This window comes from Prionailurus bengalensis, chromosome E4, assembly GCF_016509475.1.
Source record: "Prionailurus bengalensis isolate Pbe53 chromosome E4, Fcat_Pben_1.1_paternal_pri, whole genome shotgun sequence".
In the NCBI taxonomy this organism is placed as follows: Eukaryota; Metazoa; Chordata; class Mammalia; order Carnivora; family Felidae; genus Prionailurus; species Prionailurus bengalensis.
In genome coordinates this window covers 26,190,629-26,211,218 of record NC_057360.1, presented here as the reverse complement: position 1 = coordinate 26,211,218, position 20,590 = coordinate 26,190,629, and the positions used below count along the sequence as shown (strand labels likewise).

At 46.2% G+C, this 20,590-nt stretch overlaps 1 protein-coding gene across 4 annotated transcripts in view; it reads left to right on the top strand.

The window, feature by feature from the left end:
* The window catches only part of CACNA1E (calcium voltage-gated channel subunit alpha1 E), a 497,518-nt gene that overhangs the window by 428,795 nt on the left and 48,133 nt on the right, over positions 1–20,590 (top strand). For all 4 annotated transcript variants that reach the window (XM_043568526.1, XM_043568524.1, XM_043568525.1 and 1 more), the window contains 10 exons: positions 139–268; positions 968–1,027; positions 1,815–1,921; positions 12,967–12,978; positions 14,653–14,749; positions 16,928–17,088; positions 17,604–17,741; positions 18,575–18,776; positions 19,589–19,753; positions 20,428–20,538. In XM_043568526.1, coding sequence (XP_043424461.1) covers positions 139–268; positions 968–1,027; positions 1,815–1,921; positions 12,967–12,978; positions 14,653–14,749; positions 16,928–17,088; positions 17,604–17,741; positions 18,575–18,776; positions 19,589–19,753; positions 20,428–20,538 — 1,183 coding nt within the window. The remainder of the gene's footprint in view (positions 1–138; positions 269–967; positions 1,028–1,814; positions 1,922–12,966; positions 12,979–14,652; positions 14,750–16,927; positions 17,089–17,603; positions 17,742–18,574; positions 18,777–19,588; positions 19,754–20,427; positions 20,539–20,590) is intronic.

Below are 20,590 nucleotides of genomic sequence, written 5' to 3'. Positions count from 1 at the left end.
AATTAAATTGCTCTCCCCATGGCTTCCTCTGGCCAGGGCCTGGCTGTCTGGAAGAGGCTGATGAGCATGAGGGTGGGGAGTAAGAGATGGGGATGGGAGGGAAGCAGAGGCAGCTCAGAAGGCCCTTCCACCCCACAGGATTCGCAGGGCCTGCCACTACATTGTGAACCTGCGCTACTTTGAGATGTGCATTCTCCTGGTGATCGCAGCCAGCAGCATTGCCCTGGCAGCCGAGGACCCTGTCCTGACCAACTCGGAGCGCAACAAAGTGGGTGCACGGGAGCCGTTTGCAACCTCCGTAATACCCTGGTACCCACCCCATCCCAGCCCCTCCCCATCCCAGCATTAAAAGTGAATTAAGGCAGGTTCCTGGGGAGTGAAGAAGGGTTAAGAAATGGTCCATTCCAGTCCCTCAGGGCAAAGTAGGGACCATTTCAAGACCAGCCCCTTTTCTCCAGTCCCCACTCCCCAGCCACACTGTGTGCTGTTATGTTTCAGCAGTGGGCCTTCTCCCCCGAGCCAGCCAGGTCTTACAGGGTCATGTAGGGTCATGAGGGATGTGCATGAAGTTGGGGAGCTGAAGCTCTACCCCAGGCTGCTGAGACATCTCCCGGAGGTCCTAAGGGTGTATGTTGGGAAGTATGAGGGAGGTCAGGAGGATTGGAACTGACAAGGATTCTAGGTCCTGAGGGAGATATTTGTGGGGCCATTCAGACCCAAGAAGTGAAGTTCTGCCCAAGGGGAGGGAAGAGCCAAGGACTGACCGCTAAGTCATGCGGTTCCAGCAGTAACGCCTGGTCCCCCTCCTCCTGTGTCCAACTAGCAGGCTCAATCCCAAGCTTCTGTCCTGAGGTAGAAACGAGTTGGGGTGGGGGTACAGGACTGCATGCACACGGGCAGTCAGGCATGTGTATAGCCTGGCGGCCACATGTGATGCTCTTCCCCTTCACGGATATGTGTCTTACAGGTCCTGAGGTATTTTGACTATGTTTTCACTGGCGTGTTCACCTTTGAGATGGTTATAAAGGTAAAAGCCTCTAGAGAAAAGCTGGGCTACGGGGTTTAGATGGGTCATGTGTCTGCTCCTTTAGTTTGGTGCCCTTCCCCAGTGCTGCCACCTACCAGCCAATGACAGAACCTCAGTAGGGCCTCCAGCCACGCCTCCTCTGGCCTCAGAATTCTGATGAAGTCTGTCATGATAAGATGTTGTGGTACAACACATCTGCGTGGATCTGTTTAGACTGGGGCAGACCTGTGGGTATGGCCCAAGGGGAGCCAGGCCCACTCTCAGGCAGGCAGTGGGAATGCAGACAGGGGTGGGGATTGTACTCACCTCCCCAGTGTGCTCCCTGGTCTGAGCCTGGGCATGTGCCAAGGCAAAGGGTCGGCTAGGGATGGGTCTTCCTGGACACCATGTAGTTCCAGCTGCCCTCACTGCCCCCCATTCTGTTTCCCACCATCCTAACACCCCACATTTCTATTCTTTTCATAGTCTCCCTTATGTGGGGTTCCCTCCTCTGTGCATATGTGGCAACGCCTGGTGCTCTGAGCCACTAATGGAGGAAGGAATGTGGCAGAGTTCTGTGAGAGCCAAGGAGTCTAGTTGAACCCTGGTGGCTATGACAAGGGGCCTCAGGCTTCAGAGTGAGGTGAAGAGAGACTGTGAGACATGTCCTCTTGCTCTTCAGGTCCTTGTACAGGGTTGATTGTAGAGACAATGGCAGTAGGGGCATTGTCATGGGGAGCCCCGAGCTCAGGGTGCATTGCCGACACCAGTGGGCTCATCCCTGGCTGTTCACATCTTTCTCCTTCAGATGATAGACCAGGGCTTGATCCTGCAGGATGGGTCCTACTTCCGAGACCTATGGAACATCCTGGACTTTGTGGTGGTGGTTGGCGCATTGGTGGCCTTTGCTTTGGCGTAAGTGTAACTCTTTCTTCTTGTTCAATTCCCTGTTGTCTCTTCTTCCTGAGACCTTGATTTTGATGAGGCCTCTCCAAGGCCAACCTGAGAAACAGTTCACTCAGAGTGGTGCCAAAGAGAGCTGCCCTTGAAATCTGCTTCCCGCTTGCCCTCTGTGGTACTTCTAGGAGCCTTATATCTTCAGCTCACATGCCCGAAATGGTAGCACTGGTGAAGGAGGAGCCGGGAAAGTCCTTAGGGAGAAGTCAGAGGCCCTGGGGTTCCTTTCTTGGAGATGAGGAAGCATGGGCAGGTGCTCACCCATGTGGGCAGTGCCTCCAGGGGCTCAGGAAGGGACCCAGGGACAGCTTACGTATCTCTCGTTTCTTGATTCTCTCAAACAAAGAATCAGCTTGAAAGAAGAATGTAGAGCGCAGAACAAAGTTGGGGATCACAGAATCTTGAGCATGAGGAAACTCTCTGCTCATGAGCAGAGATACCCCAGAGAGATTTCAGGGACATCAGAACCATGTTAATACGTTTAACTCCAGAACGTAAGATTTAGGAACTTCCTTGATAACACACTGAGGAAGACAGTCTTAAACCATTTAGGTAACTAAACCATGTTCATTACATTTGGGGATTTTTTCCCCCCAAACATTGATCCAGCTGTAGCAGGTTTTCAACCACATTCCGACATTCCTGTGGAATCCGGCGAAGGAAGGGGCTCTCTTAACCCTCCAGGGTATAGCTGGGAAATACACATGGTGTCAGGGCCTTTTCCCTAAGCTGGTATGTCGAGTACCCTCAGATGAATGACAGCCTTTTGGGCTCTGTCTCTACCTTGTTCCACCACCAGAGCAGCCTCCCCCCTTTCCTAGGTGGTGCAGCAGGCTTCCCTCCAGACTCTTCAAGTACAAGAGCTGAATCTTCTAAGCAAGTCTGGCTTCAGTGTGATGAGGCTGAAGGGAAACATTTGGGAGTTGTTGTCAGTGATAGCAACTGGAAGAGGGAAGGGGCAAAATACCTGCATAGGTTTGACCTTCCCAGGTCCAAGAAAGGGGTCATCCATCCCCCCCCCCTGCTCCCCAAATACCATAAGCTTCCATTTCTGTCTACCCTGGCAGAGAAAGAGGTGGAGTGAGATTTAAGAAGAAACATTCCCCAAGTGGCTGAGGGTAGGGAGCTCTCTGTGGGAGAGATGAAAGGTCTCCAGCTGTCCTAAGAATCTAAGATCTCCCAGAACCTAGAAGTGGGCTATTTGAATTGCTGTCCCACCCATGAGGGACCCCCCCAAAGGAGAGCCAGGGTGAATGTGGCTTATGACCCTGAGCTGACCTTGCAGATCAATTTCAGTGTCCCTTGTCCCCCATGTACACCAGTATATTAACCCCTATTAGAGTCGCATGGAATCACCTGTGTCTCTCACAACAGGAAAGACTCCCGTTAGACATGACTGAGCTATTTCCAAGGAAATTTCACAAAAGCATGGCATTTTCCCAAACATCTCTACCTCGTATAAATTCTCACCTCAAGACAAAAATCAAGGCAGCTCTGGCTATACCAAGGGGACTCCCAGCTCCTCTTCCTCCTTCTTAGAAAGAAGCATTAGAGTCTTTTTCCTAAGGAGGCCTATTTATTTGGTAAGGGATAAATATCACCTTTGAGTTTCTAAAAGGTCAAGTTCCCTTTTCATTTTGTCAATTCATTTGCTTACATTGTTCACCATATTGTTCTTCTTTCTTATTTTGATCTCAATAAAGTAGTTTGTGTCTTTTTGAAGAAATGAAAGACAAGGAGAGAAGTATATCAAGGAATCCACCCCATCTTTAGGAATCTCATTGGGGTGACAGGACATAGTGGGAGGAAGGTGTGGGCTGTGGACTTAGGCAGGCCCTGTTTTGAATCCCAGCCCCTCTATTTACCTGCATCATGTGCTAGAGCAACATAGCAAGACAGTAACCCTGTTATCCTCAATTTCTCATCTCTGAAATAGAGGCAAAATAATGTGTATAGAGTGCTTAGCATAGGGCCTGGCACAGTGTAAGTGATCAATAAATGTTAATTTCCTTCCTTATGCTTCCATTCTCTCACCAAGGCTAAACATGGAAGACAAGTATGTGTTGATATATAGTGTATGAAAATAGTTGAAGATGAACACAGAGTGGTTTCCAAGACTTGTTTTACACACACGCACACACACACACACACACATCACCTTGTCAGGTATGTAGGTGCCCATGGGAAAAAGGTGCATCTTAGAGGAAGCCTTTGCATGCCTGCCCCATGTCCACAGTCCAGCTGTCTCTCCTCAGATCCAGAGCGAGGACGATGGGCTGGAGGGTTGTCACCTGTCTTGTTCTCTTTTTGTACCCTTTGAAAACATGGCGGTGGTGGCTTTGGTGCTGGTGGCAGGGAAGCCTTAACAGCCCTGGAACCGAAGCCTGTCTGTTGGTCCTCAGACCAGGTACAGTGCAGGGAACCCCAAGAACCCCTGGGTTCTGGGGTCCACACTTATGTGATGGATTGAGAGTTATGATCCATCACTTGCTTTTAGTGATGTCACTTTCTGAACTTTTTCTTAATTTCCCTGGAAATGTAAATGGTACCTGCTCACCCTTCTCCATCCACTGTCTTTTGTTACCATCCTTCCAAGCTGGCCATGCACATTTCCTCTCCCCTTCCTCCTGCTCATGGAACAGGCTCATACCCCTCTTCTCTGGCCTTCGTCACATTTGCTGAGGTCCAGGTAATGCTTTCTCTCACTCATGTGCCACGCTTCCTAACTCTCTTCTCTCCCTTTCCTCATTAAGGGCACCGGAGAATTCAGCTCTTCCATCACTTTGGTAGGGTTGGCCAGGATCTCCCCTGCCAGCAGAGTGAGGGCCTGGCCTGGGGCAGACAGCAGAAGGAAGCCTGTGTTCTACTCTGCCGGGCCATGGCAGGAGGCTCAAGCCAACAGGAAGCCAAATGTGGGGTTTTCTGCACACTTTTCAAGGACCTCCCTCCTTGTGGTTACAACTTCCATTGTTATAACCCATATGTTTGCCTCTGGGAATGTCCACCGTTCAGATGACCTTACTCTAGCCCTATCTCTCTCTCCTCCTTGCAATTGAACCTTGCCCTGCTGAGGTTTCTACTCAGGCTGTTGCTCAGTCTGAGTAGAACGGATGATGATTGCCATGGTAACACCTTTATGTGATGCCTCAGAAGTCATAGGTGACTTGGCATCCCTTCCAACACTACCAGCCAGGGCCCTCTCAGAACCCAGCCCAAGTCCCAAGAGCAATACCCCTAGCCAAGGGGAGGGAATGGCCTGTAGCTGAATTCTCAAAGAAAGCTGCGTGGTCCCCTGAGCCCTCCTGCAGAGGTCTGCACTTGCCATCATGTATGTTTTCTATAAGCATATATGCTGTTTGTGTAGTGGCTGAAGAGAACTCTCTCTTCTCTATAGCTGCGTACTTCAAGTGAAGGGATTCTTTATAATGTAAACCTGACAAATTCTGTTTGGGAACTTTTATTATTGACTTTTGAGGAGGAGGGGAAGGGGATTTATTTTCTAAGTGTGGGCATACCAGGAGATGAGAAAATAAACGGAAAGATACTCACATGGCCCCTTTCCTGTTCTTCCCGGTACACTTTTACATTATAAAGCATTTATAAGAACACTCAGGTCTCCTGCCTTCAGCCAGATACCTGTGTAGGGAAGTGGGCAGAGTTTTGGCAGAGGTTGGATATGTTTCTCCTCATTCCACTGCCCTCACAACACCCCACTTTCTGGGCCATATGGAGACACAGAGTGTTTGCCAACTATAAATGTACTGACTGTGCCTTTTCCTCTGTGAGGTTTCAAGAAAAGTCTGGTGAGTGACTGGATCTATGAAACCTTTCTCTTTGATCTTTTTCTATCTGAAAAAGAGAGATTCTTCTGTTTGATAATTATTTTACACCGAAGGGCCAGAAACTGCTTTTCCCAGTGTCCTCACACCCTGTTGCCATCGTTTCTGCTTCCCAGCCTCCTGGGTGGGAAAACAAAGATGGCTCCAGCCTTGGCATTTCTGGGTATCTGCACATCAGGTACATTCTGTCACTTTGGGGTGTCTTGCCGGAGTCAGCTGCCTTGCAGGGAAGTCATGTGGCCAACATGTCAGGGTGAGTTCATGAGCTTTATGGGATCCTGCACAGTCATGGTGATGCCCCCCGGCCCTCAGGTTTCATACCTTAAATGTTGAGTGAAGGGATTTGGACAGGCAGGTGGGCAGGGACAGCATCATAGGAAGAAAGGTGAGGGACATATGTATGTGTGATCTTGCACTCCAACCCAAGCTCCTCACCTTCCTCATTCTCATTGTTCTACAACATGTTACTTGACTAGCTCAAGTCAGGTCACCAGGTGAGCTATCCTAGATTGGATTGTAAACAGTAAGCTCACAGCTGATAACGGTCTGTCAACACAAACAATTAAAAAAAATAGCAATTCTGCTCCCACCTCCTCCCCCCATCTGGGGCCTGTGCATCAGTCAGAATCATGCAGGCTCTATGGCAGCTGAGGCCAAAGCTTCCCCTTGCTGTTTGCCATCTTAGCAGGGCACAAGGTAAGGTCAGGGCTCCCTGGCACACAGGGGACCTGGATCATAGCCACACTTGGCCTTTAATTATTCCATGCTTAGCCAGGAAGGAAAAACATGAGTCAATCTGCCTCTCGATGCCAGAAGGAACCAGAATTCCCACATTAGCTTTTATTGCATTCTTTTCATTGAAGTGTGTTGCCTTTCTGACATTTGACACTCTGCCCTAGTCTTTAAGATGGATAAGGCCTTCTGAATGCAGCCACAGTGGCAGAGCCAGTTCTGAATTCATTCAGTGAAATATGCAGATACAATTTTAGGTTCGGGAGGGTCCTCAGGAGCCACAGAATATGGTACCCCAGTTCTACTTTTGTATTTATAAAGGTGTGAATGCGTGCTCTGAGAAAGGAGTGGCTATTCAGAACTGAGACACTAGTGTGCACTTACACTCAGCACAGTAATAGTCGTACAGACATTTTACCCTATACCTGGCTCCTTCCTCCTCTTCCTCACTGTGCGCCTGTGTCTGAGTCAGTCCCCTCAAACCTCAAGCTTTGCTGTGCAACTTCTTTCTTGACAACCCCTATTTTTCTAGAACCGAGAGGGGTGTCTCCCAAAGGAAGCTGTGCCTACACATTCATCTTGTGGGGGAAGAAAAGGAGAGGACACAGTCCTGCTTCATGCAGAGAAGACCCATTTACCATTGAGCCAGACAGGTCATCCAGTCCCACTGTTCTGTGGAAGAAAATGAAGGATTAAAATTAAATTTAGCCATCAGGTAGCCAATTAACTGTGGATTTAGGATGCTGGCTGAGCTGGAATTGGAAATTTCCAGCAGCGAGCAGAGAGGAGGATGTTGTTTCTTGAGACTCCAGCCTTAAGAGTCACCTCGAGAGTGACTTACCATGACTTTCTGCCCAGGCAGGAACACTAAAGGTGATGAATGGCCGTGAAGTCTTGGGGTGCCTACTGCTGGATTGTATCTGAGCTGCCTTGAAAAACAGGTTCTGGGGGTGCCTGTGTGGCTCAGTCAGTTGAGTGTCCAACTCTTCATTTTGGCTCAGGTCATGATCTCATCCTTGATGAGATTGAGCCGTGCGTTGGCCTCTGTGCTATCAGCATAGAGCCCGCTTGGGATTCTCTCTCCCTCTCTTGTTGACCCTTGCCCACTTGTTCATTCTCTCTCACTCTCTCACTCTCTGTCTCTGTCTCTCTCTCAAAATAAATAAACATGTAAGAAGACATAGAAAATGGGTTTTGGCATGAATTAGGGGTGACAGAGTAGGAGCCACATGGAGGGGATGCCTGAAAGAGATAAGTTCTCAGTCTACCTGCTCTTGGCATTAAGTCCCAGCATGCATGTTTTTTTGTTTTGTTTTGGGGTTTTTTTTTGACGAACACTGAAAAACACGTTGTCTGTTATATACACCACTGGTGCTGCTGGGGAATGTGCATTTGGAGACCTTTATCATATGTAGGCAATGGGTGTGAATGCCCAAGCAATTCTCTTTATTAACAAGCACAAATTTGGGAGATGGTTGATTATAAATGGACCTCAGCCTGTGGCCACATAACCAAGCAAAATGAGACGGTCCAGTCAGGGAACACAGCCCCATTCACATAGTAGCCAACAATTTGGCTAACCAGCCTCAGATGCAAGAAACACCCTGCACATGAGGCAAGCCTTCACAGATGGAGGAACAGCGCAGTCCTGCAGGATGAGTAGAAATCCACCACAGTGCCCTCCGGATTTAAAAGTAAGTTTTAGAATAGCCCAGAGCAGATGTCATGATGGGACTAGGGAAGGATCCGCTCAGATTGTGTGACCTGCAAGCCATCTGCTTAATCCACACTCACAGAGCCACAGCATAGGGGAGTGTATTGGCTGGACTTTTCCAGCACCAAGGCCTTCTCGGGAAGATCAGCACATGAGGGATCTAGGGTATGTACAGAATGTGAACACTAAGAAGCAAAATCACCATTCCCCAGACCAGATAACAAAACTGCTAGGAGACGGTAAGGGGCTTTGCTGTCTCCTGCTCCTCAGTGCTTAGACCTTCACAGCATGGTGCAGCGTTTGCAAAGGAGAAAGTTTTCAGGAGCAATGCTGAATGTGTACAGGGAGCTCACTGAGATGCATTTGCAAGAAGGAAAGTACTATGCACTAACCACTTAGCATAGAGCTAGTGCCCTGGTCACAGGGCAAAGAAAGTTGGCAGAGTCACAAAGGATTTAGGGCTCATGGGAGACCCCAAACAATGCTGAGGTATGGGTGAGGAAGAAGAATACACAAATAGATGACCTAGCCTTACCTTACAGGTTCTAGACTTTTCTCTGGAGACTAGAATTGCCAACGCAAAGAGGTAAACTATCATTTCCATGGGTCTTTAGAATTTTTAAAGTGCTTTCTCACTAGTTGATTTATCACTCGAAAGTTTTATAGTTGAGAAGCAGATTGCTGGAGACTTTAACTACTTTGACTCATTTGACTAGTTGCAAAACCAGTTTTAAACAACTGGTGCTTTTTATTTCAAGTTTAGGGGCTTTCTCTGTCACATTATACTTCCTTCTACCTCTGTTGTTGTAGTTATTTCTAAGCCATTAACCCCTGTAAACTCAACTTGGGGGCCTGGCGTGGATCTCTCCTCAGCCTACAGGTCCATCTGTCTCTGCTTAGAGACAGACAAGACATATGGACCAGATTAAGAAGGGCGTCCCTGACCCTGTCCATCTTGCTATTCCATCTGTACCTGTTTCTTTCCATGAACCCTTGCAGACCCTAGACTGATTAAGGTTAACAGAGAATAGATAGGTCAATATTTGAGCTTAGGAACTGCTTTCTTCTGCTGTTCCTTCTTTGGTTAAAACCCCCTGTGATTCCCATCTGAAAAAGCACTGTAACATCACAAATAAGGACGTAGATTTCAGAGCCTGACTTAGTTCTGAATCCCAGCGTGACGAATTACTTGCTGCCTTCACTGTCTCTATTTCCTCATCCATAGCGGGAATTAAAAATAACTGTGTTTTGGTCTTGTGAGAGACAAGATAAAATATATTCAGTGTCTGATATAGTGCCAAATACTTAGCAAGTGCATATTAAATTTTAGTTATTATTGCCTACCAAATAATAGTCCCAGACCCTTTAGCAAGGCTCAAGGCTCCTGACAGTGTGACCTCCTCTCCCCACCTTACACTCCAGCAAGCCTGGAGGCTCCTTCTTCTCATGCAAGAGATTCCCTCAAATCCCTGTGCTGTTCTCTCTGGGACTCATGGGGGAGGGCAGAAGGCTATTCCACTTAAGGAGGAAGAGCTCTTCAGACCCCGACTCTGCCCCCCATGGAAAGAGTGGTTCCTTGCAGAAATCACTTTGAGAACATGTCCTTTGAGAAACGGTTGGAAGGGAGGGCGCTGGAAACTGAAGAGTGAAATTACAGTGAATGATGGGTGATTACACATGAAAGATCTGGAGGGCAACTTGACAATTGAGCTGGAAAAGTCTCATCTTTTACTGATGAGACATAAGAGAAATGTGACTTGTTTTTTTCCTGGAGAGCAGCCAGTAACTTACCAAATAAGTAGGAAAGGCGTGGGGAAAATGGGTGGCCCAAATGAGTCCCAATTAAGGTGGGACCAGTACATCCTACCATGTGAAATTATCCTCAAATTTTAACATTAGAGTTAATTTTTAGACCTGATAAATTTCAGTAATTAGCTAGGCAGTATAAAAAAAAATTCTGATTATACATGGAGTAGCAAAGACTAACAAAGTGTTATCAAATGATTATATTTAAATGATTTGTAAAAAAGCACATGAATTATTTCAAAAATAATATGCCTCAGTTTAAAGTGCTTTAAGAGTTTGTCCCCTGGTTTGGTAAAACATTTCCCTTACAATCTTGTTAGCTTTGATAATGGCTTAAATAACTTGTATGCATGACTTTGGTAAAGGTACTTTAGCCTAGTATATGTGTAAATTATGATGTGTTTTAATTAATGTTAAAATTAATATTGGTGCTAAGTTGTTGAGACCTTTCTGGATTCTGTGGCTTTGTTATCCAGTATTCTTTTCATTTCAAATGGCAGTTTTCAAATCAGTGCTGAACATATGTTAACAAAACTGAGAAGCGAGTGTGCTTTTCTTCAACCACTCAAAATCAGAGCTTTTCAGTGGCTCCTCCTGTTTGAACAATGTGCAGAGCAATGACTAATCTTTATTTTGCTTTGGGCCTCTGTCTTATTACTATCCCTGGCTCAACTCTGTGGGAGTCAGGAGGGGACAAATCTCTCTCCCAACCCCTGCTGTATATTGGCAACTACAATCAGTTGTTGAGATCAGAGTGTGCTGTTAAGGAACCCCATTGTCCAAAACAAGAGACACACACATCATACGAGCAATGGGTCAGAGATGCTCTTTGTTCCGTAGCAGAATATTTTACTAGGATCCTGGAGCAAAATTAATTATAGAGAACAAATTCTGTCCTTTATCCAGGTGTGTGGGAAGAGCAAGAAATTTGGGGCCTTCCTTCATAAAATGGGCATCTGTGAGTATGAACCTCTGAGAACCCGTTCAGATGCTACTGGACATAAAGGTCTCAGAGTTGAGGACCTGGGCTAAGCAACAGGTAAAAGCCTGGAGTGTGTGACCCTAAATCACCTGCCCATCCATTGATCCTACTCTGTTCTCTCATTTTAGGGATATGGAAGAGTCTCCCTAAGCTTTTCCTTAAGATGAATGTAGCCTGGGGAAAGGAAAGTGACCTATGTAGTTGTTTTGGTGAAATTTTCAATCAAGTGATTACATTTTCCCATGGCACGTAGCTTGCAATTATACTTTTATTTGTTTGCTTGTTTACTTGAGGTCTGTTCTCCCTACTAGACTTGGTAACTTTCAAGAAGCTAGGGACCTCAATTGTTTTATTTACGGTGGTAAACCCACACCTAGAAGAGTACCTGGCATATGCTAAGGACTCCATCAGTGCTGTTATATGAGTGGATACAGGTGTGTTGGACCAATCCACCGTGAGTCCAGGCTCGTGTATGAGAAGACACTGTGATAGCTCAGGGGAAGATATTATCTTTGCCTTCTGAACACTCAGAGGGCATCACATGAGCAATGTAAGATTTATAAAACCTTGGGTTTAATTCCCAAATAAACATTAGTTTGGCAATTATAGTGAAAATTAATGTAATTTTGAATATGACATCATTTACTGAGTAAAATAATGATTAGAAGTCTTTGCTCGTGACATATAGTGATGTAACCTAGGTTTGTGATACATCAAAAAAAATTAAGAAAGGAGAAAAAGTACCGTTTAGAGCAACCAGCAACTAAGAACTGCAGCCTGAATTCTAGACAGTTCTACATGGCTGCAGACAGGTTCACCAGTGGCAATGTGGCTCACTTATTTAGTGATCTTATGCAAGGCACATCTTCCTGGGTATGCAGTTTCCTTTGCAATTAAGTGTATTTCAGGGGCCTTTTCCAGGTCTAGAAATTTGGTGAACTGTTTGACAGAGCTTGGAACAAAAACCTGCTGCAGAGGTTTACTGGTTCAGAGCAAGAGCTCCAACCATCTTGGGGATAGTCTTGGGGATAGTCTTGGGGATAGTCATTCCTATGTCCTAAAGTTATTAGAAAGTCTAAATAAAGAGTCACACTAAAAGTTCTTAGCATAGAGTCTAGCCAAGAATTAATATTCAGAAAGTTGGCTCTCATTATTTCTATCTTAAGTATTACATGTTGATTCTCTCACCCTTTTTGTTATTGGAAAGCCTCAAAATAGAGCTGGGATGATTTTTCTTCAAGCTGCACAGCAAAAACTCATGATAGACAGTCGGTCATTTAATTTATCAAAGCCATCCTCTGTGTGACATCAGGACCTTGAAGACTATGCCTTCCCCTATATTTTGAATGGTTTTAGGGTGTTGCTCATCTGTGCTTTTGAGAGAGGTCATGCTATCCCTGACAGAGTGACTGTGTGCCCCACTGCAAATGAACTCCTTCATAAGCATAGATACACCACTATGGCATGATATGCCTTTCCCAATAGAGTTTCTGGCCCAGAGCAGAGGAGTAATTCCTCTCTCCTGGTTTCTTATAAATTCCCTGGAAATTGAGTTTGTCTGAAGACTACTAAGGAAGTAAAAGGCTATATTTAGAAAACATCAATAGACTGGGCTCCATGAAAGAAAGCACATTGTGGGGAATGCCATCTGGTTAGAGACAGCTTCACTAGTGCTTGCAAAGGGCCTTTGCCTTTCCAGGTTGGAGAGGGGGGTGTGGAGCAAATGGTGCGCTGGCCCTTCCTTTCACAAAGCGTGTGGACTCTGCAAGTGCCAAGGCTGTAAACGGGATCTCCTGGGCCTGTGCTTGTCCAATTCCCTGTCGCTGTAAGGTTCCCTGTCCTCCCTGAAGTTTTCTAACTGTTTCCTTCTCTCCACCCCTCCTCCTTTTTTTTTTTTTTTTAAACTGCTTTCTGCTTGGATCCTCCATAGGAACGCCTTGGGGTAAATATTGTTTTCTCTTTTCTTTGAAGTAAAGAATACGGGAAGTGGGCTTGGAGAAGGGTGCAAGTACAGTTGGGAGGGAAGGAGCCTGCTCGTTGAGAAAGGAGCGGTGAGTTTATACGAGTGGTAAGTTCTCACTGACAACCAAGAGAACAAAAGTGAGGAGTCACCAAGCCTTCTTGGACAGTGATCATTTTTATTGGTTGAGGTATGTATTTGGCTTAGAAGTTGCCTTTTTTAGGTAGGTAGCTATATGAATGTAATACAGTAAAAGAGTTTATAAAATATACAAAACCCCTGGATGCAAAAGACCTGATAATGCAATATTTTTGGATTATCTGTATTAAGAGTTCAAATGGAATAAAAGTGACTTACAGGCCATGGCCTACAGCCATTAAGAGGGTCTTTAAATTCACATTCTGAGCAAAGTCAACATTCCTTGAATTCTATTAAATGTCTTCTTCCTACCTTGCCTTCTGTGGAAGAAAATGATCTTTTATCTCCCTGTCAGAGGGGATGCCGTGTACAGCGGAAGGACAGGGTAAAAGGCAGGCAGAAGCCCTTGTAGTTCCCATCTGATGCTCTGGATCCCATTTCCCCGGACTGTTGGTGTAATGGTACTCTGGGCCAACATGAGGAAAGAACCAGAGCCTGAGCTCAGTCTTTAGAGTCTCATTTCCTACCATCTGTGTCTTTTACAAATTGCAATTGTGTGAATTGAATGCAAAGATCTCAGGGGATAAGAAGGGTGGAGGGAGAAATGCAGGTTGATTTATTCATTTCATTCCTAAAACTAAAAAGGGAAGCATATTTTATCTCTTAGGAGCAAACATTTCCAAGTGGCTGAATAGGGAAGCTCATTAGCTGTAGGGCAAGGATAAAGGTGGGCAGGGACTGGAGTTTGGGCCTTCTCCAACTGTATGGCTCTCTGCAGCTTGTGCTAGGTATAGGGCACCTCCAGTGAGAAGGGACCGCGGAAGGAGCCAGCCATGCGCAGGTAGTGTGAGCCAGCGTCCTGGCAGGAAGCCTACATGACATGCTTTCTCTGGAAGCGGCAGCCAACACAGCAGGGGTGTCCTGTCCCTACTGCCCTTCCCCACCCTGTTCTCCCCTGAACTAATGAGTTCTGCCAAGGTGGCAAATGTAGAGTCAAGGAAAGGACTAGCTTAAGTCCTCTGATGAGACTTGCTTTCAACCAGGGGTTCCCAGTCCATTCAACGAATATCATTTGAGAGCCTGCTACTCAAGAAGCACCAGACCAGGCACCATGGGGATCCAGAATGGATTGCCAGTCATGTTCCATAGTCGATCTCTGTTCCATTCCCATTCTGCTAATGTGTTAATAACCAGCATTACTCTAGGCATTGGGGAGAGGAAGTGTTTATTAAAATACTTATTACATGGATGCCTTTGTGCGTGCTCACGTGTTCTTCTGTGTGAATATACATGAGTGTGCGTGTGTGTGTGCACGCACACGCGCATAAGAGTGTGTTCAAAATAGGGAGTGAATTGAATTTTTTGTGGGGTCTTCCTGAAGGGGGTCTACTCTGACCCAATATCTGGCCTCTTGCCTCACTATCCCCCCTTTTACCTTGTTGTTGTTAATGCGGTAGTGTGAATGCCACTTTCATTTCTCCCCCTGTCTTCTGATCCCTGGGGGCCTCTCCCCTGCAGAACTAACAAGGGGCGGGACATCAAGACCATCAAATCTCTGAGGGTGCTCCGAGTTCTGAGACCGCTGAAGACCATCAAGCGCTTGCCCAAGCTCAAGGTAAGGTTTTCCGAGTCCCCTTCTCCCATCTTGTCTTTAGCCGTGGTCAGCCTGCTTTCAGAGAATTATTTCTGAGAATAGTCCTTTGGCTCACACAGGGACTGGGGTCCTTTCATCGGCCTGAGTGAAAGGTCTTTGTTTAAAAGAAAAATAACCAACATGCCAAGAAATCTATGAGGGGGCTTTGGCCTCTTGGGTCCAGACCCAGGTGGAATTTTATACATACTCTGGCTGTGGCATGTCACCCAGAAAGCACCCTGTGTCATTAAGGTGGACCCAGAACACCAAAATGGAAGTAGAAGTCTTCTAACTGTGTTGTTGGCCGAACAGCAGGTCATGCTGAGTAACCAGGGATGGGCAATTCTAGAGAAAGAAAGGATTTACTAGCCCTGCCCCTTCATATTTTTAAGGCACAGATAGGTCAGCAACTTGCCCAAGAACATAGTCATTTTTGGCAGAAGCAGAGAATGGGGAGGAGCTAACATGGATTAAGTTCTTCCTGTTTCCAGGGCCTGCACTTCCATAGGTATATTACCTTGATTCTCCTCCTTTCTAACCAGTGTCTCCCTGCTCAACCCTCCTGGGGCTTCTTCCCTGACTGAGCCTTCCTGCCCTCAGGGTGTGCTTTACCATTCCAGTCCAGTTGGCTAACACATTGAACCGTCCTCCCCCCACACATATACTGCTGTGAACAGAAGCTGAAGCCTCACTGGGGAAAAAGTTTTTCCTCCTGAATTCCTGTGAGTGAGAGTTAGCCACCCTGAGGGAGGAGGCCAGGATGCCTGGTTCACAGCCCTGAGGTCCACTCCCTGATGCCCAGGCCACACGGCCAGCCAGAGTGAGCCACAGCACCAGGCCTGAGCATGGTCTTCAGGGGCTATGCACACTGTTCACTACAACCTTGTACTTGGTAATAGACCCAGCATTGTTCCAGGCCTTGGTCCATGTCCATAAATATTCATTCCTTTCTGCTCCACCCCAACAATACCGCCAGGGGGCTGAGGCCTTAACCAATGTTGTTAGCTGCAGCCCAGGCTCCAACGGTCTCTTCTTTTCTGAGCTATGTTGGGGTCCTAAGGAGATTGCAGACCACATAATGAGATTAGTTAATAGGCTGGAGAATGCGACCCCAGCCTTGGCTAATTCCACTTAATTAGGAAGTGCTGGCTTCTTGCTTTCTCTGCAGCTCCATCACCTGGGGGAAGTGTAGGTGGCTCTGATGATTCTACAAGGCTGCGTGCCGCTCACATACCCCGCAGTGTTGAACTAATTAAACCAGCGATAGTCACCCAGCGCTGTGAAGAAACAACTGTACCAATGTGGCAACTGCACAAATGCAGTCCCACCATGGGGCTCAACTCTCCAGTGAGCTAAACCTAAAAACCTAGAAAATAACCTAAAAATGGCTTGAAATGTGTCGAATTCCTGTGTAACTTCCCACAGCTCAGGGCCTAGAATGGATTCTGCACAGTGACATCCAGGCTTGTGACCGAAGCACCAGTCTGATTCTGTCCACCCAGTCCTCCCTTCTCTATGGGAAGGCTGCTCTCCATCCCTTCCTACATCACCTGTTGACTCTTCATCCCCAATACAGCTGGCTTTAAGCTAGAGAACATTTACATGTGAAGTATTGAACATATTTTGATCGAATGTATGGATTAATTCAAATTATCACTAAAATAAAGGTGTAATTTACTGCGCTCTCTGATCCATTTAGAAAGGTAAAGAGAAAACCATATGCATGCAATATATAAACCGAATCTAAGAAGGCCACCAAATAGATGTAAGGTTAGGGACAAGCCATGTAATGGCTAAAATGGGCTAAATGCGCTCAGAGATCCTTTCTGCGATAGATTTCTGTGCCTCCCACTAACTGGAGTACACCTATTGGGATCCCACAAAGGACTTCCACCACTGCCTGGTGCCTTTTGGCCTCTACTGCTTTGGGGTTTACTTTCAGTTTCAGAGCACATGTGCCCTTCCAGGTGGTAGGTCCTGGCAGTCATGACCAGTTTGGAAGCCACCTCTGAATCCCATGAGGTTACTTCTTAGTAAGGTGATATCTCCTGAGGCACCTTCTCAGTGGGGCTGGCTGGTGGTGATGTGGCCCTAGCTCCGCTCTAGGCAAATGCACAGGCCATTCCAGGGACATACAGTGCTCTTTACTTCTCTTTGCAGGCTGTCTTTGATTGCGTGGTGACTTCCTTGAAGAATGTCTTCAACATACTCATTGTCTACAAGCTCTTCATGTTCATCTTCGCTGTCATCGCAGTTCAGCTCTTCAAGGGAAAGTTCTTTTATTGCACGGACAGTTCCAAGGACACAGAGAAGGAGTGCATGTACGTGCAGCCAGCACAAGCCACTCACTTTCTGCTAAAGCATGTTCCAGTGATGCCCACTTAACCCTCCATAGATAGGTCTTCTCTTTCTCTCTTACCCATCTCTCATTTCTTCTCTTAGGAAAAAAGGCAAAATAGGAAACTGCTAAACTTTTGTGTCACACACAGTACATGGCATTTTACATACTGTTTTTCATTATCAATCTTTACAGTGACCTTTTGAGATAGGTTTCATTTACGTACTCTAGATGTGAAAGCTGAGGCTCAGGAAGTTTAAACTGCTCAAGGTTGCACGGTGACTAGTAAAAGGATTAGGATTTCATCTTCCATGCCTACTGGGCACCTAATACCACTTTTATTCTGCAATGATAGACTGCCTTTAATAATACACTGCTTTCTTCCTTGCATTTGTATCCTGATTATGACTTAGCCACATGATTGAAGTTTGTAGAATTTCCTTACTCTCCCACGAGCTGTAGTGAAGAGGCCCTGTTTCATTTGTACTCTGGTTTTAGAGGCAACTATGTAGATCATGAAAAAAACAAGATGGAGGTGAAAGGCCGGGAATGGAAGCGCCATGAATTCCACTACGACAACATTATCTGGGCCCTGCTGACCCTCTTCACTGTCTCCACAGGGGAAGGATGGCCTCAGTGAGTGATGGGTTTGAGTTGGCATGCTTGTCTGTGAGCTGGGATAGGGCCACGTGTTTGCCTTGAGAAGCTTAGTCAAGATGAATGAGGCTAACCCTTTGTTATTATACCAGGGAAAGTAAGTGGTTATGAGTGGGTGAGAGCTGGAAGAGAGGAGGAATGAAAAAACTTAAAGCAGAAATCAAGAGGGAGATAACAAAGTCAGAGATGTTTGAAACTCTTCTTGTTTTAGCCAATTGAGTTGAGTGGAGTCATCTGACTCTTGTAGAGCAAATGAGTTTTGAATGGCTCTCCACCCCTTAGAAGAATTCCCTGGGGACTGTTTTGAATACATTTATCCTCCACGTTGGCCCTTCACCTTGGGATTGAGGGTTAAGAATGAGTTGGAAGACTCAGAGACACTTTCTGTGGTCACACCTCTATGAAGAAGACAACAGAATGCAGTTTCTTAGGCTGCTAATGTCTGATTTTTCAGAGACTTGGCAATTATTAAGACCCCACTTTCTGGTGGCAGCATACTCTAGTTGGCAGTATGCCAGGAAGTCCAGGGGTCTCTTGGTATTGAATATGACAACCTAAGCTATAAACTAATGTCACTCTGTTGTTTAGCAGTTGGATGCATGATGGAACAGGGCATAGAAAAAGCAGTGGATCTGGGGTCACTGGATCTTCACCACCTTGATTATGGACCCTAAAATTATGGTGGATCTGCAAAGTCAAAGAAGTCATATAAGAAAATATAATAGGTGGCACATCTCCTAATGAAGCCTTGAGTCAGAGCCACTGCCAAGATTTCCATCCACCATCCAAGCCCCCTCATTCTGTCCCTACAGAGTCTTACAGCATTCTGTCGATGTGACAGAGGAAGACCGAGGACCAAGCCGCAGCAACCGCATGGAGATGTCCATCTTTTACGTGGTCTACTTTGTGGTCTTCCCTTTCTTCTTTGTCAATATCTTTGTGGCTCTCATCATCATCACCTTCCAGGAGCAAGGAGACAAGATGATGGAGGAGTGCAGCCTGGAGAAGAACGAGGTAAAAATAAGTGGTCTAGAGCATGGGACAGCAGGGGCTCCAGAAAGGGCTCTTGGACAGCAGTGGTAGGAAGGAAGACTGAATTTTCTTGACTTTATGAAAAAGGACAAAGAGATGGGAAAGATTAGTTATTCAGTCATTAAGTAAACATTATTTTAAGAATCAGCTCTTTTAAGACTTAGGCATGAGGCACAGAGAACTGGAAGGTTTAAGATGTAGTCCCTACCCTTATGCCGTGAGTAGTGTAGAGGTGGTAGTAAAAGATGTGTGCCAAATTTACAACATTAAGACATTTGCGTACCTGGCTCTGTCCCTCTGTGGCATGTATTTGCTATAAGGATAGGGAATATGACTTGCTTATTGCTGCTTTTCCAGTAACAAGCATAGTTCTGGCACATTGTCGAGCTCATTATTTTTGTAATGGAAAGGAACCAGAGACTGTTAGAGACTATGAGAGAAATACAAATAAAGTGCTCCAGGAATGCCTAGGGAGATAGAGTTTTACTTCTGACCGAGAGCATCAGGTAAGGCTTCCTGCCTAATCATCTCAGCCACAGGCTGTGTAAAAGGACATTACTAGGAACCATAAAGTCCATATCCCATATGATATCCCAGTGCTGTGTACAGTTAAAGTGACCATGCACTTGTAGTTTTGTCTACATAATCCCTGTTGCCGTCTTTCCTTTTGCTTGTCTAGCCCTATCTTTGTTTTCATACACTGTCCTGTTTTTCTAGCCACCTAACAGAGAGCCCACCAATGTGCAAGGTTTAGGGAACTTGAGCTTGAGCTAATAGCTGTGACTTTCCTTCAGAGGGCGTGCATCGACTTCGCCATCAGTGCCAAACCTCTCACCCGCTACATGCCGCAGAACAGGCATACCTTCCAGTACCGCGTCTGGCACTTCGTGGTGTCGCCGTCCTTTGAGTACACCATTATGGCCATGATCGCCTTGAACACCGTCGTGCTGATGATGAAGGTGAGGGGGTGGTGGCTTGCAGGCATTCAGGAGACTGAGCCTTGGGGCCCATTCCCTCACAGAGCAATTACATGTGCACTCGAGACACTGGGCAGACACTCCAGCATTCAAGTCTGTTGCCTCCTTACCTCCTTTAACACTGTGGAATCTCTTTTTGATCTTGTCGCATTCAACAGCCCAGCTTCTGGATCTTTGGAGCAAAATGCAGTGAGACACACTGTAGCAAAGAAGTACAGTAGCTCCCAGGACCAGAGATGCTGATGGCAGTCAGATTCAGTCAGATTCAGACAAGAGTGGAAATGTGTGATTTAGGTGATCATGGGGTTCCAAAGGAGTGTTGGAAGAGGTTTGATCTTATTTAATAAAAACTGGTAAAGTAATTAACTCCAGAAAATGTTTCTATCCTGCCCACCTTCATCTCTAGGAAGATTGGCTATTTTGCTAATAAGTAGCCACAGCTAGGCATGGTCTGTGCTCTCCTCTGTTTTGTTTTGTTCTGCTACATGGGATCCATCATCCTTCTCTCCAGCACTCGATGCACGTCTCTCCTCTGACACCACACACCAGAGTGTCCCCCAAGGGCAGGGATGAGAGATGGCCAGCCTCAGTGACAAAGAATAACCCCCTCACCTTAAGGGTTTGATTCTTTTTCTCCTCTTTTCTCTTCTTGGCAGTACTACTCTGCTCCCTGTACCTATGAACTGGCCCTGAAGTACCTGAATATTGCCTTCACCATGGTGTTTTCTCTGGAATGTGTCCTAAAGATCATCGCGTTTGGCTTCTTGGTATGTCATGGCATTTATCCCAGCATCACACTTGTCTTCCCTTCGTTTTGGA